This window comes from Malaclemys terrapin, chromosome 10 (assembly GCF_027887155.1).
Source record: "Malaclemys terrapin pileata isolate rMalTer1 chromosome 10, rMalTer1.hap1, whole genome shotgun sequence".
Lineage (NCBI taxonomy): Eukaryota > Metazoa > Chordata > Testudines > Emydidae > Malaclemys > Malaclemys terrapin.
Window position 1 is genome coordinate 87,630,316 of NC_071514.1, and position 23,742 is coordinate 87,654,057.

Below are 23,742 nucleotides of genomic sequence, written 5' to 3' on the forward strand. Positions count from 1 at the left end.
TCATTAATTGTGTTTGCTCTTTGAGCCTAGAATAAGTTCCCTGAAATGGCCTTGTAAAGTTTTTCTGGGTTTGGGTCTAGGACAGTTCTTCAGAATGAATTAAACCTTGAATTACAGGTGAGCGAAAGAAGTCAGACCCATTCATCTTGTTCAAGCAGCTGCTCCTGAGGCAAACTGTTTCCCATGCAGTGAAGGAGATCCTCCCAGAAACTGGCTAGGAATCCTTGGCCTGCAGTCTTTATTTACACTACCTTTTCAAGCCTAATTGTTTCTTCTCATACCAGGTGTACTGGAAGAAGCAGAATTCTACAACATCACATCACTAATAAAATTGGTAAAGGACAAAATAAGAGAGAGAGACAGCAAAATCTCACAGGTGAGGCGCTTTCCTAACGCACCTTCCTAATTCTGACATAAGAGGTGAGACTGGTTCTTGTTAATGTCAGTCATTCACACCCCTGCTGATGTTGAGTGTGTGTTTTTTTTCACTCACCATTTCCCTAACAAGATTTGGGACTGTGGCTGTCTGCATAGTGGCTTCAGCTCTGCTGACTAAGGCCGTGGCTACACTCGAAACTTCAAAGCGCTGCCGCGGGAGCACTCCCGCAGCAGCGCTTTGAAGTGCGAGTGTGATCGTGCGCCAGCGCCGGGAGAGAGCTCTCCCAGCGCTGCAGGTACTCCACCTCCACGAGGGGATTAGTTTACAGCACTGGGAGCGTGGCTCCTCCCCCTTTACTTCGCACGCTGCGTCCTGGCTCCTCCCCCCTTCCTGCCCTCCCTTGTAAACGCTGCAAGCCAGCTAATTGCTGCGTTCAGAAGGCAGGGGAGGGAGGGGGGATGCTCGCCGAGTCCTCGCTCCTGCCTGGGGCAATCAGCTGGCTTGCGGCATTTGGGAGGGAGGGGGGAGGAGTGAGGACTTGGCACAGGCTCTCCCCCTTCCCCCCGCCTCCTGCCCGGGGCAATCAGCTGGCTTGCAGCATTCAGGAGGCAGGGGAGGGAGGGTGAGCCTGCACGCCGAGTCCTTGCTCCTCCCCCCTCCCTTCTGCCTCCAAAACACCGCAAGCCAACTGATTGCCCCGGGCAGGAGGCGGGGGGGAGGGGGGAAGGTGCTGGTCCATGGGGTCTGCCAGCGGACGGGAGGCACTGGTGGGAGGGGGGTGTAGGGAGGCTGCCAGCTTACAAACAACGTAAGAGTGGAGCATAGCACAACTTTAAATGAGTAGGTTCCCTAGTTGATCAGCAACGAAACAACATTAAGCAGAGCGACTTTAAGTGAGGAATTACTGTACTTGTGAGCTGGGCTCTGCCAGGTCCAGCAGCCCCTACAGGCAGCCAACATCTCTGCAGCCCATTTCTGGGGGGAGGAAATTCTGTACATACAACATCAATTTCTGCAAAATTCTGCATTGCACAGTGGCGCAGTATTCCCCCAGAAGTAGTTACTTTCAAAGGGGTATCGTTCTCTAGGATACCACTGATTTTTGTAGTTTCAGGAGTTTGTGTCTGAAATGTTTGTGAAATGTTTCAAGTCTTAATAATATTATTCTGAAAGGGTAATGAATGGACAAAATCTGAACAAGCAAAAGAAAATGCATCACTTCCAAAAAGTGTTCGTGTATGTATGTTATGTTGGGCCGTTTAACTGGAATGCTATTGGCTGGAGACTCTGGTCCCAGTTAAAAACTGAGAGGAAGAACATTGCAAACGCTTCATTAGATGCCAAAAGTACCAAACCCAGTGATTTAGCTAGAGCCCCCACTGATCCTCTGGTGTTCAGAATGTCTTTGTTGCATTTTTAAAGGAATGAGGAAATCCCAGAAATAGTACACACTGTTGAATACTCCATGCTGTATTGAGTGTCTGATGTTTCTTCCTTAAGGTGCCAGTCAAACACGTGTACAGGGTGCTGCAGTGTCAGGAGGAAGAGCTCACCCAAATGGTCTCCACCATGTCTGATGGCTGGAAATTTGAACAGGTAACAAGATAAACAGAGGACTTCATTGATTCTTGATATAAACTACTGAGTCACGTTCATGATGAGAAATTTTAAAGTTTTATGTATTAGAAACTGTTTTCTATATACATGCCTTAAATAGATTTAATGATTATTGAGGAGTGAATTGCTCAAGAGACTGGGAATGGAATTCATATTGAAATCTGCATGCCAATTTGTAACTGAAAATTAATGTTCTAGTTCTTCAGTCATCTCAATCCAATTCTTGTATATGTAGATGTCTGCATCACACAGCTCTTATGAGTTTATACTAGTGATGAGCATGGTACAAAGGCTTCTGGTGAAAGAGATTAGATGTTTCTTGTGCCCTACAGATGGCCCTTCCAGAACAGGGCTGAGACACACTTGAGGGAACAATATGGGGGAACCTTTTAATGCAACTGCCTTAGCAGTGTTAACTTCTAAGGATAAAAATGACAGCTTTGGAAACCAGAGCTCTCATATGGCACTTTTCATAAGCAGATTAACTAGGTAGATTGTTTTAATGCTAAAAATTATTAGTACTGTACATTGTAGGAACAGTTCTGGACATCAAAATACCAGATAAGGTATGAGTCTGTTCCTTGCTTTGAAATCTGAACTGCTTCTATGTTTGTACTAAGCACACTGTTAGCACCTAATAAATCAAAACAGTGGTGCAAAAGAATGGAGGTGAACTTCATGAATGTTTTCTGTTCTTGTTCTGTTTAGGACAAATAAGCTTAATTTGCACAGCCTACAAATAACTTTCTGTAGTGCACTTTAGATTCAGTAACACATTTTAAAGGTTGCAGTGTGACCTTTCTCTGAGGAAACGCCTCACCCTGCAGGACCATAACTGGTCACTACATCTACCAGTAGTGGAGCAATGTAACTCATCCGCAGAGTGAGATCTGTGTGCTTAAGAAACAGCTTTCTTAGTGACTGGTCTACAGCTCTGGGAATTCACTTCTGGAAGAGATCCAGATGACTACAAATCTTAGGGCCATTTAAGTAAATGTAAAACCTACTTTAACTCAGCCTTCCCTCAATAACAGTCATATTTAAAAAACAAAACGAGCCCTAAAAGTAGTAGGAAGATGAGAGGACATTTTGTGTTCACTCTTTTTGAAAGGTGTTCGGATCACCCAGTTTGGTGGCCATGATGAAAAAAATCTAGGTAACTTGAACAGATGACTTCTCATGATTCAGTTCTCCAGTTCAAGTGATAAGGATCCTCTCTGCAGCCCAGATACTGAAGATATACCTGCTAGATTTCACTTGATCCAAAGTTCCCTGGAATTCTTCTTTGTAGGAAGTTGGTTTCTGGTTTCTTGCAGAAAGTCTTTCCTCTTTGAAGGAGAAGAGGATATTACAGCTTCCACTTTACCTCTCCATTCTTTGGGACTAGCATGCTTGAACACTGGTGCATTTTGCAGTTACATTGTCCAAGAATTAATATTTCCTTCTGAATTAGGCATTCTTTGGGAAATGCCATTGGTTTTAAATTCCCTGCTTTTTAAATCATTTTTTCTCTTCTCCACAATGTTTTGGATGTATGGTTTAAGGTTGATTGACACAACAGGTGTACAATCTGTCATCCAGTTACCCAAGTTTCCCACCAGCACATAGTTGGTCCTTGGCAGGATTCTCTGTTTGCATTGCAGATCTGCTGTTAGCAGAAACCCTCCAGTTGCAGTGTGATTCTAACATTCTCTAAGTCTCCCTTTGAGCTTTTTATCTCCAAGAGGGAATACAGTGGTGATGGTGTGACCTTTTTCTGAGAAATCACTTTGACCCTTCAGTGCAATCTCTCTCTCCTCTGAGATGGTACCCAGCCCAATATGCAAAATGCCCTGTGGTGTACAGTAAGAACCATGCAGTTATCTACTTCTCCATACACTTCCTGTGGGTTGGGATCCCATCTAGCTCTGCACCTGATCAATAGTTGATCAATGGGTCAAAGATATTTCCTCTTCACTTAACATGCTTGAAAAGGTATCTTAAAATACCATCCTAATGGTGATAATCAAAGGGGGGGAGAGAGAATGGTCAGACTTCTGGGCCAGTTACAGGGACTGGTGAATCTAAAGAAGCTCAACTACTGTTGAGCGAAAGCAGTGTTAGCAAACCACATTTCTACATTAGTTCATGTTCCACAAACTACCTCTAGGAATTGTTTTCCAGTAGAGCAAAGTACTTGGAAGTGTTTATTGGTGCATTTCTTTGTGACCTGTCTTTTGATGGAGATTCATTCTCCATGCGAAACTTTTATACATTAGGCAAGATGTGAATTTGTCCCAGTCTGTTGGGTTTTAAAAGATCTCTCTGAATGTTGAGTTTTTCTTGTGACTTGTACTACTGAAGGATCAGTAGTACACATATTAACTTCCAACCCTTTCCCTAGCACAGAAGTAATGTGGTTTTGTACTGCTGAATTACCTTCCTGTTTCTTTAAACATACAAGTGGAGAGAATGATTTAGCAAGAATGACTTAATTACCACCTCTGGAAGAACACAGAAACCAAATATTTATCATCCAGTGCAAAATGAGAAACTTTATAAATAAATTTGCATTGTCCATGCTCTTTCTTTTTAAGCTGTGTCCATCATACAAATTAGCAATAAATACAGTCTGAAATCTGGTCCAATAGTGCCTTCTTAAGTAGGTTGACTATACAAAGTCAGTATTTAACTGTTGCCCTCAAAATTATTCACATAATATGAACTGTAAAGTAAATTTATATCCTCTATCAGAGCTTTGGACCAGAACCTCTCATTGGTATTATCTTAAATGAGTATGTAATTTGAATAGTCACCTGCTTATCCCACAGTAGCTTGTGTCTAGCTCTTCAAATTTAATCTAAAGCCATAATCCAGGGGTTCTCAAACTGGGGGTCGGGACCTCTCAAGGGATTGCGAGATTATTACATGGGGGGTCGCGAGCTGTCAGGCTCCACCCCTAACCCCGCCTGTATCCAACATTTATAATGGTGTTAAATATATAAAAATGTTATTAATTTATAAGGGGGGGGGGTCGCACTCAGAGGCTTGCTCTGTAAAAGGGGTCACCAGTACAAAAGTTTGAAAACCACTGCCATAATCCTTGTCAAGTGCACTGGCATGCATATGCTTTCACATGGATTGAGTGTTGCAGAACATTATGAAGACAATTCATCCAACGAGAAACTACAAAATTTAACTGAAAACATCCTGAACTTCAGCATTTTTAAATTCTTGCTATTTATGGGCCTAGTATTTTTGAGTGACTTCATGGAAGCAAGCTTGGCCCACTGTGTAAGAGAGTTCCTTCTTGGTACTTTTTAAAATTAACCTTTTTAAAATTGATTCATGTCCTTATAAGTTAAAAGGAAAAAGAGTATAAATATTTTATATATTTCCTCTGGAATATATATTGGATTACCAATGCTGTTCCCTTGTAATAAGAAGAATTTCTCCCATAACTTTTCTATCCCCACATCCAGTAAGTGTTTACTGACTTATTGCATTCAGACTTTGATATGATTTGAAGGGAAATGCCAATTTCTTAACTGGCTTTGTAACCACCTGCAAGAATTTTAAATATATTACATAGGATTCTATTCTGGGGACTAAAAAAACTGTTGCTTTCATATTTGCACAATACAAATAATTACACTGTGTTTGAGTAGCAAGTGAATACACAGGAGCCTCTCTGTTCTTTGTACAGTTCAGATGATAGTGTTATACTCCGCATTACAAAGGTGTTTTTTTTTTTGTTTGTTTGTTCTTTTTTGCTCTGATTGATTGTTGCAGCTTGTCAGTATAGGTTCCCAGTATGGCTGTGGCCGGGCCCAGCAGTCAGAGTTTCTGCTGATAGTGTCACGGGAAGTGAAAGGGGAGGAGAGACACTTCCAGAAATGCTGCAGTGAGGTGTGTCATACCATTCCTTTCACCCTCACACCAATATGCATGGCCACCTTGCATTTCTGCTGCTTTCAGATCATTCTGCTTTCTTCCTGGGTGTGCAGCATTTGTTAGTTTTGTGTGTAGTTGTCGTGACTAGCTTTTATTCTATACTCATGACACTTCATTACAAATGTTCATCTTGTAAAAAGCTGTAAACACTACTTAACTGTCCAGACTTTTGATTCAGGGAATTTTCTTAGCAAACATTTTAGGAACAGATATCACTTTTATTTTCTTCTCTTCCTCCAAGTTAACAGCCCCTCTCCTGTAATTGCAAATAAATGTATTTAGGTCAAATAATCATGTAAATTTTGAACACCATGAACTCTAGCAGAACACAGTTTCGTTAAAGCGTTCTCAGGAACGCTTTTATACTGTTGATTTGTTCTTAGTCTTCCAACTTGAATTTATCATCCACGAAATAACCAGCTGAGTTTTGACTCCAGAACCTCATATTGGTGGTTGATGTACAAACCAGAAAAAATATTTTTCAAGTGAGTGGATAAGCATTCAGTGCCAGGAGCTGGAAACATCTTGTTTTTATGTTGATGATTAAATATACTGTGTGTGTGTGTGTGTGTGTGTGTGTCATATATATTTATTCTCTAGATGGAGATAATACAGAATAATAATCAATAATTTCACTCTTCTAAATTCTCTCTGCTTTCCTCTATGCAAAACACATCTTCCAGAACGTAGCTTCATTTTACAATATTTCCTCCAAGCAAGCAGTTGAGAAGGATTTGGTTCTTTACCCTAGTACACAACCATTCTTTGTTAATTCTGCTACATTGTAACTCATTTTTACCTAAAAATGACAAACTGCTTCATTTGCTATGACCAGAACCCTGTATATCAGATTACATGGCTGCATAAATTGCCACACAATTTCAGGTTATTTTTAATTTTTTTATTCTTAAAAAAAAAAAAAAAAAAGCTATCTAGGCCTTAGGTTTGCAAAGATAGCCCCCAGAATTTGAAATGAATGTAAACTAATGCGTTGTGGCTGCCTGAGTCTGCAGACTATCTTAAACAACTCTGAGAGGATCCATGATTTATTATTTGTGATGAAGGCCAAAGGTATGCTAGATGGCTCCAAAAAACTTCCAAATCAGTATTTAACATGATATAAAATAATGAAGTAATAAGATAGTAAGAGAACAAGGGAAGGGGTAACATCCATAATCTTATGGAGAGGTGTGAACTTCCTGTTCATCTTTACATTGACTTCTGACAGTTTAAATGTTAACATTATCAGAAACCTCAAAGTAATGTGCTTACTATCCCACTGTTAACACTGCTCTACAGCCAAAATGCTTCTGAAATAAATGTAGTCAAACTTTACTAATTCTGGGTTACTGAGAATGAAGATGATGCTTAAAAATGATGCTTGATTGGCTCTAGTTTTCAAGATATGCTATTGGGTCAGTATATACGACCCTTGACTTGGGAATGGTGGAAGATAAGTGAGTTATAAAGAGAAGGGATCTCAATTTAAACCAGAAATGACTAAAATACATCTTTGACTGGATCTATGAATAAATCTATGACTGGGTTTGGACAGTACTTGCTTTTTAGGCAAAACAATGAATGATGCAATCTGAAGTTGATATTGCATCATACATGATATGAATTGCATCATGTTATTCCTAGAAGTCATGGATGATGCAATCATAACGATGCTTACATCACTCTGCTGAACAAATTGCCCTATATCAGCTCTAGAAATCAGTGCCATGCTCTCTTATTTGTCAGTGTTTGATTTTGCAAAGGGACACATTTCTGTTTAGCCAAAGTGAGCAGAGATGCCTCGTACTTGTGTGAACAGCGCAGATAACTTCTGCTATGTTTGTGGTGAAGTGACTTTTGCATCACAAAAGCACAGTATAACCACTATGGTTAAGAAAGCCTATCACCTTTCTTTTGGCTGCAAAATTGGAGATCAGGACAAGAGGTGGGCCCCACACATATGCTGCAACACTTGTGCAACAAATCTTCGCCAGTGGTTGAACAGGAAAAGGAAATCTATGCCTTTTGCAGTGCCAATGATTTGGAGAGAGCCAACAGATCATACCAGCAATTGTTACTTCTGCATGGTGCCTCCAGTTGGGAAAGGTGTGTCAAAGAAGAAAAAGTGGACTGTGCATTATCCAAACATTCCATCAGCTATACGCCCAGTACCCAACGGAGAAGGACTGCTGGTTCCTGATGCACCAGAATCATTCTCACTTGAGTCAGATGAGGAAGAGGATGAAACTTCTGGTCCTGAACCATCAATGTCACAGGACCCACATTTTCTCCTATCCTCCTTTGAACTACACCTCATAACACAAGGTGAACTGAATGACTTTGTCAGGGATTTGGAAATACCCAAGAGTAAGGCAGAGCTGTTGGGCTCCAGACTACAGCAGTGGAATCTCCTGGCAGGTGATGTTAGGGTTTCCATGTTCCGTGACAGTCAAAAGGATCTTGTCCCATTCTTCTTCATGGAAGGTGATCTTGTAGCCTGCAACAACATCGACGGTGTGATGGCAGCCCTCAACATCGTTCACGATCCAGATGAGTGGAGACTGTTCATTGATTCATCGAAGACTAGTCTTAAAGCTGTTTTACTGCATAATGGCAATGTTTTGCCATCAATTCCAGTTGGTCATGCAGTCCCTATGAAGGAAACCTATGACAACATGAAACAACTTTTGAGGTGCATAAACTATGACCAACATCAGTGGCAGCTTTGTGGCAATTTGAAGGTTGTTGCTCTCTTGCTTGGTCAGTACTGCTGTTTTCTCTGCGAATGGGATAGTCGTGCAAGAGATTCCCACTACATCAAGAAAGATTGGCCACTCCGACAGTCATTGGAGCCTGGGAGGAAAAGTGTTCAGCATCCACCGCTTGTTGAATCAAGGAAGATTTTGTTACCACCCTTACACATCAAGCTGGGTCTAATGAAGAACTTTGTCAAGGCCATTGGCAAAACACGAGCAGCTTTCAAGTACCTCCGTGGAAAATTTCCAGGGTTAAGTGAAACTAAGATAAAGGAAGGTGTCTTTGTTGGTCCTCAGATTCGTGAACTTCTTCGAGATGATGCATTTGACCATGCACTGCGTGGCAAGGAAAAGACAGCATGGAAAGCCTTCCAGTTAGTGGCAATAAATTTTCTCAGAAACAACAAGGCAGACAACTACAGGTTGTTGGTGGAAAACCTCCTCAAGGCATACAAAAGCCTTGGTTGCAACATGTCACTAAAGATACATTTTTTGCACTCTCATCTAGATTTTTTTCCACCGAACTGCGGAGCAGTGAGCGACGAGCACTGTGAGCGATTTCACCAGGACATTGCAACAATGGAGAAACGCTATCAGGGCAAATGGACCCCATCAGTGCTTGCAGACTATTGCTGGACAGTGACAAGAGATGTTCCATTTAATGAGTACAAGAGACAAGCCAAGAAGCGCCGAGTAGACACTGAAGAGGACTAAACTACGTACATAATAGTTTTTTGCCTTTTGTTTCATAATACATTTTATTTATATAACCCTTTTGCTGATTTTTAAAGTGTTACATAAACAGGACAGGTGAAATATTATAATGTAAAGCAACCATAAACACATGAAAAGACCTAGGTTTACAATTTATGATTAAAACTATCTACACAATATACATAGACATAAAATGTAAAAACTTAAATATCTTAGAAACAGCCAATCAGTTATTTTAATTGTCATATTTGAATTCAGCACATCAAAATACATAATAAATAGCACATTTTATCTCTGAAGCAGACGACTTCTCAAAAATTTTAGACCAGTGTAATCAGAGGTCAAGATCCTAATCAGTTTGGTTCTTTTACTTTCCTAAGGGCTTGTCTTTGTACACTATATAACAATAGCTGTGTAGAAACCAATGTAATTAAAGCAATACAACCCCCTAATGTGGACAGACCTAGTTATACCAGTGTAAAGGTACATCTATCAATACAGTTATAGTTGTAAATTTACTATGTCAGTTTCTAAAATTATGTAGCAGTACAAAAACTGTGTAGACTATCTCTTAAAGTCCATTTGGACTTCTGAATTAGGCATTCAGATGGGAAGGGGATTTGTTTATCTTGAAAATAATACGTCTCATGAAAGTGAAGGACTGATAACACTGTCTGGGGTATCCCATTACACAATTTCATACATTCATATTAATAGATTTTAAGGCCAGAGAAGCGCAATATAATCATCTAGTCTGACCGCCTAATAATACAGACCATAAAATTTCCCCCACTGATGAGGATTCCTGCATCAAGTCTAACAACTTGCTGTTGAGCTACAGCTTATCTTTGAGGCATATCCAACCTTGATTTAAAGGCACTGTGATGAGAAATTTCCCACATCCCGACCAGTGGTTAATCAAAAACAAACTATTCATCTTTGCTTTTAAGGTCCTGCCTATTATCTTTTATGTATTATTGGACGTCTATCTCCACCTTTCCTCCATCAACAGTACTGGTCTTCATCAGACATTTGTTAAAATTTTCAGACAAGCACCTTTGTACTTTTTCCCTGACTCCTTCAGGAATGGGAAAAGCTCCCAATATCTTTGAGAATGTTTCTCATTGTTATCCTTAAATTCTCTTTTTAATTCTCCTCTACAGCGATGCCTACAAGAAAATTGACAATGATTAAGCATCTGGTATGCTATGACTACTGCTTTCCACGATGAACAGTTTTGTTGCATTGTTAGCTTGTTCTCCCCCCATCTGTTTGTTTATTGGCCGTTGTTGTATGCTTCAGTGTTAAGCTCCTTGAGGCATGGACTGTCTGTGATTTGTTTGTACAGAGCCCAGGCCACTGAAGCCCTGCTCTGTGACTGAACATAAGAACAGCCGTACCGGGTCAGACCAAAGGTCCATCTAGCCCAGTATCCTGTCTGCCGACAGTGGCCAATGCCAGGTGCCCCAGAGGGAGTGAACCTAACAGGCAATGATCAAGTGATCTCTCTCCTGCCATCCAACTCCATCCTCTGACAGACAGAGGCTAGGGACACCATTCCTTACCCATCCTGACTAATAGCCATTAATGGACTTAACCACCATCAATTTTTCCAGCTCTCTTTTAAACGCTGTTATAGTCCTAGCCTTCACAACCTCCTCAGGTAAGGAGTTCCACAAGTTGACTGTGCTCTGCGTGAAGAAGAACTTCCTTGTATTTGTTTTAAACCTGCTGCCTATTAATTTCATTTGGTGACCCCTAGTTCTTGGATTATGGGAGTAAGTAAATAACTTTTCCTTATCTACTTTCTCCACATCACTCATGATTTTATATACCTCTATCATATCCCCCCTTAGTCTCCTCTTTTCCAAGCTGAAGAGTCCTAGCCTCTTTAATCTCTCCTCATATGGGACCCGTTACAAACCTTTTCTGAACCTTTTCTAGTGCCAGCATATCTTTTTTGAGATGAGGAGACCACATCTGTACGCAGTATTCGAGATGTGGGCGTAACATCGATTTATATAAGGGCAATAATATATTCTGTCTTATTCTCTATCCCCTTTTTAATGATTCCTGGGGCTCCCACACACTACTGCAATGTAAATAATAATCATCTCTGTTTAAACATTTGCAAATTATTTCCATTTTGACCTTAGCTAACTTCAGCTTCTAGCCATTGCGGATCTTGTGTTTGTCGTCTTCTTTTAGATCTCTTCTCTCCAAGCAGGTGCTTACTGAAGCCTGATCAAGTCATCTCTGTTTAAAAGCTAACTAGATTGAACTCCTTTGTCATTGGAACAAATTTTTTCCAGACTTTAAATCGTTCTTATAGCTTTTTTCTGAACTCCTCCAATTTTTCAACATTCTTTTTAAGTGTAGATACCAGAACTGGGCACAGCATTCTAGTAGTGGTTTTAGCAGTGCTGTAATATTACTTTTCTGCTCCGGCTTGATATGTTCTGCCATCACATCTCAATTCTGACCTTGTACCTGGTTCCCACTGTTACTGTTTTGGGCTCTCCACATATTACTGCTGATGCACCTCAATCTTGACTTGTACTTTTCCACTGCAGGGTCTCTCTTAAGCAAACACTCCAAATTGTGCAGTGCTTTGTGATCTGCACAAGTGCATCTTATCAGTGCTGGAAAACATAGCTGCACTGGTTCAGTGTAGTGCTAGTGTAGCCCAGTATCAGGAGCACTCCAGCAATTATTATATTAGTGTAGAAAGTGCACTGTAGAGCTAGGTGGAAAATGCTAGGTATTTTCAGTGAAATTTTTTGAATTAATAAAAATTAATTTTTTTCCTGGAATTTTTGGGGGGTTGTTTTTCATTCCTATGCCACTTTTCTCTCCCTTATATTTCCAGAGGGGAGAAATGCAGAAAGGCAGGGATTAGGAGGAGAGATCGAAAACTGGGAAAGCCATTTCTCATTAGTGAACCAGGTGGAGGGCATAGATATTTGACTGTTTTGTCTATGCCACAGTTTCCTACCTGCTCTATACTGATGCTTTCACTGTTCTTGAGATTGCTGCAGCTCCTCTGGTGCTTGAACAATGAAGGGAGATACGTTGAGAATTCTCAGTGGATGCACGCTAGGTGGGAAAGGGTCTTCTAATGTACCTTTGGAGAGGCTGTAAAATAAAAAACTCAATAATAATGGGGATTTCAACTATTCCTATATTGACTGGGTACGTGTTACCTCAGGATGGGATGCAGAGATAGTTTCTTGATGCCTTAAATGACTACTTCTTAGAACAGCTAGTCCTGAAACCCACAAGAGGAAAGGCAATTCTTCATTTAGTCCTAAGTGGCACACAGGATCTGGTCCAAGAAGTGAATATAGCTGAATTGCTTGGTAATAGTAACCATAATGTAATAAAAAACATCCCTGTGGAGGGAAAAACACCAAAGCAGCCCTCCATGGTAACATTTAATTTCATAAAGGGAATCTACACAAAAATGAGGGCATTAGTTAAACAGAAATTAAAAGGTACTGTGTCAAAAGTGAAATCTCTGCAAACTGCATAGAAAATTTTTAAAGACACCATAATATAGGCTCAATTTAAATGTATACCCCAAATTAAAAAACATAGTAATAGGACCAAAAAAGCGCCACCATGGCTGAACAGCAAAGTAAGAAGCAGATAGAGGCAAAAAGACATCCTTACAAAGTGGAAGTTAAATCCTATTGAGGAAAACAGAAAGAAGCATAAACTCTGGCAAATGAAGTATAAAAATATAATTAGGAAGACCAAAAAAGAATTTGAAGAACAGTTAGCCAAAGACTCAAAAAGTTACAGCAAAAAAATTAAGCACATCAGAAGCAGGAAGCCTGCTAAGCAACCAGTGGGGCCACTAGACGATCAAGATGCTAAAGGAGCATTCTTTGCATTGGTCTTCATGGCTAAGGATGTGAGGGAGATTCCCAAACCTAAGCCATTCTTTTTAGGTGACAAATCTGAGGAACTGTCCCAGATTGAGGTGTTATTAGAGGAGGTTTTGGAATAAATTGATAAATTAAACACTGTGGATAGGATGGTATTCACCCAAGAGTTCTGAAGGAACTCAAATGTGAAATTTGCAGAACTATTAACTGTGGTATGTAAGCTATTATTTAAATCCGCTTCTGTACCCGATGACTGGAGGATAGCTAATGTGACACCAATTTTTAAAAAAGACTCTAGAGGCGATCCCGTCAATTACAGGCCAGTAAGCCTAACTTCAGTACCAGGCAAATTGGTTGAAACTATAGTAAAGAACAGAATTATCAGACACACAGATGAACATGCTTTGTTGTGGAAGCATCAACATGGTTTTCATAAAGGGAAATCATGCCTCACCAATCTTCTAGAATTCATACTTAGATTTTCAGAAAGTCTTTGACAAGGTCCCTCACCAAAGGCTCTTAAGCAAAGTAAGAAGAACAGGAGTACTTGTGGCACGAAAGCTTATGCTCTAATAAATTTGTTAGTCTCTAAGGTGCCACAAGTACTCCTGTTCTTTCTGCAGATACAGACTAACACGGCTGCTACTCTGAAGCAAAGTAACCTGTCATGGGATAAGAGGGAAGGTCCTCTCATGAATCAGTAGCTGGTTAAAAGATAGGAAACAAAAGGTGGGAATAAATGGTCCGTTTTCAGAATGGTGAGAGGTAAATAGTAGTCTCTCCCAGGGATCTATATTGGGACCAAATTATCTGGAAAAAGGTGTAAACAATGAGGAGGCAAAATTTGAAGTCATTGTGGACAGGTCTCTGAAAACATCCACTCAATGTGCAGCAACAGTCAAAAAACCTAACTGAATGTTGGGATTCATTAGGAAAGGGATAGATAATAAGACAGAAAATATCATATTGCCTCTATATAAATCCATGGTACGTCCACATCTTGAATACTGTGGTGCCCCATCTCAAAAAAGTTGTATTGGAATTGGAAAAGGTACAGAAAAGGGCAACAAAAATTATTAGCGGTATGGAACAGTTTCCATATGAAAATTAGTAAGACTTGGACTTTTCAGATTAGAAAAAAGACAGTGAATGGGGTGATATGATACTGTAGAGGTCTATGAAATCATGTCTGGTGTGGAGAAAGTAAAGAAGGATTATTTACTCCTCATAACACAAGAACTAGGGGTCACCAAATGAAATTAATAGCAGGTTTAAAACAAACAAAAGGAAGTATTTCTTCACACAAACACAATCAACCTGTGGAACTCTTTTTCCAGAGGATGTTGTGAAGGCCAAGACCATGACAGGGTTCAAAAAAGAACTAGATAAATTCATAGAGGATAAGTCCATCAGTGACTATTAGCCAGGATGGGCAGGGATGCAAAACCATGCTCTGAATTGTCCCTCGCCTCTGTTTGACAGAAGGTGGAAATGGGTGACCGGATGATCACTTGATTACCTGTTCTGTTCATTCCCTGTGAAGCACCTGGCATTGACCATTGTCAGAAGACAGGATACTGAGCTAGATGGAACATTCCTCTAACCCATTATAGCCATTCTTATGTTGTTGTTGTTTTTAAATAGTCCCAATACAAACACTTGTGAGATAGCAACAGCTATGAGTTTTCAGTTTTCAGGCTTCTTTCCATAGAAGATTTTAGAGTCAAAGTCTTGTCTTGCACTGCCAGAAATCCATTTTTGTTAATCCCAAATGTTGTCATGTTAACAATTGTTATTGAACAACTTGCCAAGGGATGCTGGGGATTCTCCATCACTTGAAGTCTTTAAATCAAGATTGGATGTCTTTCTAAAGGATATTCTGTAGCTCAGACAAAAAATTATGGGCTTAATGCAGGAACCATTTGGTAAATATTATATGTCCTGTGTAATGCAGGTGTCAGACTAGATGATAATTTTAGTCTTTTCTGCCCTTAAAATCCATTAATCAGTCTCTCCCCTTAACTGATTTCCCAGAATCACAATTGTGCCACAGTGCATGGGCATATTGAATCTGCCCTAACTTTTACTGTTTAAATGTTGATAGACAAAATCTTGGAAAACTTTCTCCTGTAAATTAATCTTGGTGTATACAACAATTCATGAGCTACCTTTATGACTTTAAAATGGTAAGTACTGACAGAGATTAAAGGGTTGGTGGGGGGAAGCATCTTTCCCTACTGCATGCACGCACATATATAATCTGAGTCCTGCTTTGAAACTTTAAATAGGAGTCAGAGGTTCTTGCTCTCAGTTGAGGATGCTTGTGTACCCTACCTAGTATCTAATCAAAAGGTCTCTTGTGAGGGCAGTGGTTTAGGAGTGAGCTATTCTAACAATGGATGGAAACCTCTCATTAACACAAGTTCATGTCCATAAGCAGCACAATGCATAAGTCTACACCAGAAAAGGCACAAGCAGAAGTGAAATTCTTTTGAGAAGGACAGGGCTTTAAAATCAATGAGTTCCCAAGACCAAACAATTCCTTGTGGTAAACACTGGAGTTAAGCTTTTAGCACACTCTTTGTGCTATACAAACAATACATTCTCAGCAGCATACATATGCACAGGTTTGCTTGTATAAGCACTTTACAAGGGTGTAACACAGGCCAGCTTCAAAGAATCCATGTTTAATAAACATGACAAACAGCATGTACCTTGAGGCTCTATAAATATACAAACTAATCAGTAATATGATGATTAGCCCATCCAGACTTACCACAACCAACAAAATAAAAACTACTATCCTGCTGGTTAATATCCCCCTGACCAACCATCAGCACACTTTCTCATTAAAAGCATGCCCAGAAGGTCAGCAAATTTGGGCTGTTTCAAAGCATAAGGGGAAGCAAAACTGAGTTAAAAGCCCTCCTAGAGAGTTCACTGTCACCAATCCATTCTGTATTAAACCAGGGGGCCTGGTGGTTGAGGCACTTCTGATAACTGGCACGTCTATTTTCAGAGAATACATTTATTTTTGCTGACCCTCAGTGAGCAATGAGGTATTTCTCCCTTTACAGGCAGAATAGTTGCTGCAGTTGTAAACCTAGTTGATCTGACATCTGGCCCTTCACACTCCCCAGAATAAGAAGTCATTTTGCAAGAAGACAATTGGCTGTCTATAGGACTTTATTTTTTAAATCCTTTGGGAAGTTGGGATATCTCTAATCTTGTTTTAACGTGTATCAAGCCACTTAATGCTTTTGTGCTTTCAAAGTAAAGTTGTTTAAGTTAATTTAAAATAAAGGGTTTTTTAAATATTCTTTCTGGTTTGAAGAAGAACAGGAGTACTTGTGGCACCTTAGAGACTAACAAATTTATTAGAGCATAAGCTTTCGTGGGCTACAGCCCACTTCTTCGGATGCATATCAAGTGGGCTGTAGTCCACGAAAGCTTATGCTCTAATAAATTTGTTAGTCTCTAAGGTGCCACAAGTACTCCTGTTCTTCTTTTTGCGGATACAGACTAACACAGCTGTTACTCTGAAACCTTTCTGGTTTGAGAAACTGGTTATTCTGTGTATGTTGTACAGTATTCATTTTGCATCAGTTTAACTGTTCTTATTGCTCGGTTTTGAGGTTTGGGCCAAAAACTCACTTTACATTCCAAAGATTTGTGTAGTGTCTTCTTTTGACTGTAAACAGAGTTAACTGGTCACTAATGTGTATGGAATTCTTTCTTTCTTCTTAATGTTCAATTCTCTTGCGAGTGGGCTGTGTAATTTCATCTCTTAATCGTGGCAGCCTCTTTCCAAGGCAGGGTACGGCCGACTTTTTTAGTTCATTCTATATGGCTGAAAAATCAAGGTGCCTTATGTTTTACTGTGCGATTCCCTGTCAGTCACTTAGACATTCTTGATATAAGTAACAAAGTATTCATTGGGGAAAGCTGGTATGCCTGGACATGTTGAGATAAATAACACCATTAAATTCTCCAGGAATGTTTAAATTACGTGTTTTCTGTAACTGCATTAGAAATACTTTGGTGGAAAAGGTATCACCTTATTTTTAGCAGATTTAATTTTATTCATGCTCTGGTCTACTGGATATTCTCTGACTACATATGCATAGTTGAGATGTATAAAAGCACCAGGAGCGTGTGGTGGCAGGATAGTTACTGGCAAGTGACAGTTATAAAAGGTTTCAGAGTAGCAGCCATGTTAGTCTGTATCCGCAAAAACAGGAGTGTTTGTGGCACCTTAGAGACTAACAAATTTATCTGAGCATAAGCTTTTGTGGGCTACAGCCCACTTCGGATGCATAGAATGGAACATATATTGAGGAGAGATATATACACCTACAGAGAGCATGAAAAGGTGGGAGTTGTCTTACCAACTCTGAGAGACCAATTAAGTAAAAGAAAAAACAAGTTTTTTCTCTTACTTAATTGGCCTCTTAGAGTTGCCACAAGTACTCCTGTTCATTTTAGTTATAAATGGGTTAATTTTGAGGCAGTGGTGAATCTCATATCCTGTATCTTTGCTGTTTAAATGTTGTTGACCTTTTAAAACGGTGTCCCAGGTAAAAGATTTTGCAAGCCATGGTTATGTTTGTCTGTCTAGGTACTTACACAGCCCCTTACACAGATCCTAGCTCCTGGATATTTCTGTTCTGCCACTCCACATGGGTACAAGGAAACTTTGTTTTTACCATTAATACTGTGTTGGGGCTGCTTTCAGCTCCGTTATCGCCTCCCTCTGCCTGTATGGGTAAACAGTCTAATTCCTGATGCCCTGACCATGTTTTAGCCCAAGATTCCATGGTTACGCATCTCAAACTGGGTGCAGGAGCATCCATCAGGTCCTTTAATATCTCTGTGGCTCCCCTGAGCTAATGGAAATAAACTGTTTGTTTTTAGAACAATAGTTTTTTTGGCTGTTTCAAATGATGCTGCTCTGAATAGCAGGAAAACTGAACTTTTGCTCCTGGACATATACCAGGAGCACTTTAATAATTAAATGGACATTAATCAATGGTACTTTATAGCTAAATTTGGCATATTGGGATTGAAAATAGAGATACTGCAAACTGGGGACAGAAGGCTGTTAGTACATGTCTGTGGCAGTTTGGCTGATGGATTTAGTGAAATTTATGACTGCATAGGGTGGATATAGAACAGGGGTGGGCAAACTACGTCCCGGGAGCCACATCCGACCTTTCAGACATTTTAATCTGGCCCTCCTGCCAGGGAGCAGGGTCCGGGGCTTGCTCTGCTCTGGCGCTCCAGCCGGGGAGCGGTGTCAGGGGCTTGCCCCACTCCACATGTGCCGTGGCTCCGCACGGCTCCCGGAAGCAGCAGCATGTTCTCCCCCTCTGGCTCCTATGCATAGGGGCAGCCAGGGGGCTTTGCACACTGCCCCCGTCCCAAGTGCGGTCCTCACAGCTCCCATTGGCTGGGGACTGCGGCCAATGGGAGCTGCAGGGGCGGCATCTGTGGGTGGGGCAGTGCGCAGAGCTGTCTGGCCATGCCTCCACGTAGGAGCTGGAGGGTGGACATGCCGTTGTTTCTGGGAGCTGCTTGAGGTGAACGCTGCCCAGAGCCTGCACACCTGCCCCAACCCCCTGCCCCAGCCTTGATTTTTCCCCCCCCCCCGCCCTCCAAACCCCTTGGTCCCAGCCTGGAACACCCTCCTGCCCCCTCATCCCCAGTCCCACCCCAGAGCCCCCATGCCCAGCCAGAGTCCGCACCCCAACCCCCTGCCCCAGCCCGGAGTCCTCTCCCACACCCTGAAATCCTCATTTCCGGCCCACGCCCCCAGCTGGAGCCCTCATCCCCTCCTACACCCTAACCCCCAATTTCATGAATATTCATGGCCTGCCATACAATTTCCATACCCAGATGTGGCCCTCGGGCCAAAAAGTTTGCCCACCCTGATATAGAGGGTCTGTGCACCAGACAGTTTTGCTGGTTTTATTTTTGTCAGCAGTAGCTGCATAACAGTACCACATGTGTCATTTTATCTGTAATTTTGAAATGTATTTTGCAAAAAAAATTCCTGCATCTGGTTTGATTCAGCAGCTGGTTAAGGCTTGCTGAGTAAATCCTTTGACCTTAGATATTTTCTTCTGCACTATGCAACTATCACCATCAGAGCAGACTGCTCTTTGAGATAAATTGTCCTTGTTCAGTTTTAAGGCTTCTAGCAGTTTATAAATAAGCAGCATTTCATTTCAAGCATATAACTTTCACTTGTAATGCTACCTTAACCAACTTCCTTGTAACAATACATTTGAATTTGGAAAGTTGGTCCTCGAGTCCCACCATTCTGTTTGTCTTGTTTTTTCAGTCAAATGCTAACTTTTGCCTCCTGCTCTAAATAGCTCTGTATATTCCAAATAGAAGCATAGGATCATTCTATGAGTAAAATAGCAGGTCTCTGTTCAGGGCAGAGTGCTCTCTGCATGCAGTTCCTTGCTTGTCTAAACCCCACCCGCACTATCACGCCCCACACAGATTTTTTTTTTAAATAATTTTTGGAGGAAAGGGGGGAGTGTTCAGGTGTCTGAAATGCAATGGGAGCCGGCGGCTTCTCCCCATTGATTGCTCCTGTAAGATTTTGCCTAAGCACTCAGGGTACTATTAGCAATACCACCTTACAATAAGACTTATAGACCTTTAAATGGAACAGCTACATTAACCCGGACATCAGAAGTTGGCATCTATTTGCATTAATGTGGGAGATCATGCTCAAAATACAGCCAACACCTTTTGGAGTGTTAAAGCCAAAGTTGAGGAAAATTGATAGCAATTGTTTTGTGCAGAAATACCCCTAAGCCTTTCTCTCTTCTTTCAGTTGGTCAGTATTGGTTCTTCCTATAATTATGGAAATGAAGATCAGGCTGAATTTCTGTGTGTTGTCTCGAAGGAGCTGCATAATACCCCCTACGGCACAACCAGCGAGCCCAGTGAAAAAGCAAAGGTAAGATGCTGGGCATGGGAGGGAGGAAATGAAAGATGTCAGTCAAAGCAATTAGACTCTTCTATTATTCAAAAGAAGGTTGAGCATAGTGTATAATCTGCTTGCCATCTCTCCTCAAGGTCGGTAATGGTTCCCTTTTCATTGTGCATGAGAATATAAACTGTACCAGTTAAAGTAACTCTAATTGTCGGTATGACACTCACACATTACAAAACAAGAACTTTAAATATGCTACTTAGTATTCTTCATAACTCCCATGCTCTTATCGGACTTCTTAGTGAGTGCCTCCTTTTGAGAATATGCATATTTGGGTTACCAGACAGTAGATAGACTTTGATTCTCCCACCAGTACAGATGATAGATGTTTTCCGTGCTTATCCGAGTCAGAATACAGAAGTTTCGCAAGCAGGAATGTGAATGACATATTCTGTCTGAAAAGTATTGTCATATGCAATAAGCTATAGAAGTCTTCCCATTAGATGAAGTCCCTTACTTGTAATGTGATGTGCTAGCTTGCAGCTTTCAGGGTTCTGTCTAAATATCGCTCTTCTGCATGACCGAATTGATAGAGACATTATAGGCATGAGATCTTGCTTGTGTGATCTGTTGACTTTCAGGAAAATAACTATGGAAGACAGTGTGTGACATGGCTGACTCATAGTTGGCCCTGACCAAATGGAAAATGAATTGCACTGTTCCTCCCCTCAATGTGCACTGTACATTTTACACCATGATTGGTGGGGAGATGGAAACACTAATAATTGGTTAGTAGTAAAACTAGTTATCTTTATACAAAAAAGTTTGCCACTCATTTCTCATTTTTATTGGTTTAAATTGAAAACAGCCAAATTAAAACTTAGCACAACTTTTCAAGAATCAGTTTTAAAAAATAAACACTGAAAAAAGCTCCCTCAGACTGATCTGGAACTTCCAATGGCAGATGTATCCTGCTCACATTGTTTATTGTAAACTACTGTCTGCTTCTGGTTACTACTGCTTTTCATGCTGTCCACAGCTCATTTCTTGGTTGGGCACAGCAGCAGTTTGGAAAGTAGCATTTTTGTGTGTGGATACCCACAGTGGGTATGTAAGGTACAAGTAATGAGACTTCTTTCATAAAGCTTTTGAGTATTTTAAAACTTTTTTTGTTTCATTGCTAGTGAAATGGCTAATTTCCGCTGAAGTGTATTTTATCGTAATTCAGATAAACTTATTTTAAACCCTATAAGAAGTTAATATCGCCAAAAGTAAAAAGTGAACATGTAAAACTGTAAAATCCTACATATGGATCGCTCCCTGAACCCACGTGTAAGCCCACTGACCTCATGCTGCCTGAAAGAAACGGAAAAGCTGATAAGTTATATGTCAGTGTGGTATTTAAGCAACAAGTGTGTGGTATTTTAAGCAACGTGTGTGAGTATTTTAATTGCAACCTTATCCCTCACTGTTCATCATTTGCTTGTTGTAATGCATCCCTTTACAAGGGACTTCAGTGACTCTTCTGCAACAACATGCTTCAGAAGGACCCAGAGTTTGACTGGATGCTAGGCTAATAGAAAATGTGTAGAATACCAAACCAAACAGTGTTGGGGTCTAAAGAGGAGGGACTAGTCCAGAACAAATACAGTTCAGCTCTTGGCCATTCAGACATTTAAGAGATGCTAGCATTTATACTCTCTGCAGTGAAATTCACAGGCTTGGTAGAGGACCTCTGAAGAATGCTGCTGTGTCTCAAATGCTCATCCAGAATCTTGATGCACAGAAGGGAGTCGTGTACTCGAAAGAATGAGCACAGTGGGAAATAGCATGAGATTAGAACAGTAAGAGTTAGTTTAAAAACCAAGAGTAAGCATAGTCCTGTTGCTTGGCTGAAAATACACAGTTGGAAGCTCTCTCTCTGATACCAAATAAAGTCATTTTGAAAGGAAAGTGAGTGAAAAACATCCCCAGAAATTAACAGTTTTGTTCCACTATGCATTGGCCAGTGGGGGTTTGGGATGGGAGAGTTGTCTTTACCAGACTTGGGCTAACATCAAAATGCAGGAAGAAGTTTGGAGAAAGAGTTTATTGGAATCATAACTACATAAACTTGCCTGTTGGTGCAACTGTTGGACAGGGTGTTCCAAACTAAAGGGCATGTCAGGGAACAGGATGTGAGTAGTGGGGTAGGAACTGTGGACAGGTGCAAGAGGGGAGCTTTTTGAAGTTTCCTTTTAATATACATACTGTTAACAGAGTATTTAGGGGTGGGAGGGTTGTGGGGTTTTTTGTTTTGTTCTGTTTTTTTAATCCCTTTGGGTTGGAAGGTACTAGAATGTTGAGTCAGAACTGTTTCTTGGGGTCTGTCCTCTTGACGGATGGATTTTTCAAGACAGTTTAGCCTCAAATTCATAATCGGCTAAACTGTGTCTGATTTAACCGTCAACAACTTGTTATTCCATTGAAACGATAATGAAGGTCACCCAGAATTACATATTGACAAATGTTTAGGTGGCTCTGATCCATGCTGCTGTGAAGGGGAAAGCACAAGAACCCTTGTGTCAGAACATCTAAAAAAAAACTATCAGTACAGATATGAAATGGCCATTGTATTTAATTCTGCATTACCCACCAGATTACCAGAATCTTTATTAAGAGTGGTGGGTTTACAAACCAGAAAAAAACATGTTGGGAGCAGCCCCAGCTGATCTGGCTCTTCCAGTTTTTCTTTCTTTTTCTGGTGTTTTTTTTATCTGGTATTCTCTTCATGGAGGACACAATTTGCCTAAATAAGATAGAACAAGAAACAATAGCAACTAAAACTTGAAAGTAGTTTTTCCAAAGGTACTAAAAGCTTCCCCAGTGACAGGTATTCTACATTATTGACTTTCTCCAAAAGTGACATGCTAGTAATACTGAGCAATACACTGGTGAACTTCAAGCAATGGCAGTGAAGTCTGGTAAGTGAAGATTTTACTGCCATGTGAATTACAGCTGTAAAATAATTTAAAATGTGCTCCTCTATGAGATAGCATTACACAGTGATAAGTATATACACTGACTCTTGAATCTTACACTATGAGATATTTCCCATGAAGAGAACTTAGCATGTACCCTTCTTTTTCATTATTTCCTACTTTGGAAGAAACAACTCTGAGCATTCTGAAAGGCCATCTGTTTTCAGAACACCCCTCAAATGCAACTAACCTCTCACTCTTGTGTTTGCAAAGTCCATACAGGAGCCCTCCCAAAATAAGCCCTACACTGAATGTACATAACCCAGGACTTGGACTACATCATGGGGAATTAGTAAGGAAAATAGCCTTACTTTAGTCAGGCTTCCAAGGACTGTGAGCATGAGTGTTATGTAAAGTATTTAGATTCCTTTCTGAACAGTTTATTCATTTTTTGCCATTTCGCTGCTGATTTGGATTTCTGTTCAAGCTCATTTTCATTCTGGCTTCTGCAGATTCTAATTGTAGTTTACTAAACTCTTCA

General features: G+C 40.6%; 1 protein-coding gene across 2 annotated transcripts in view; it reads left to right on the plus strand.

Moving 5' to 3' along the window:
• The window catches only part of LOC128844166 (3-phosphoinositide-dependent protein kinase 1), a 136,146-nt gene that overhangs the window by 104,216 nt on the left and 8,188 nt on the right, over positions 1–23,742 (plus strand). For both annotated transcript variants that reach the window (XM_054041636.1, XM_054041635.1), the window contains 3 exons: positions 285–376; positions 1,880–1,975; positions 20,140–20,265. In XM_054041636.1, the coding sequence (XP_053897611.1) occupies positions 285–376; positions 1,880–1,975; positions 20,140–20,265 (314 nt within the window). The remainder of the gene's footprint in view (positions 1–284; positions 377–1,879; positions 1,976–20,139; positions 20,266–23,742) is intronic.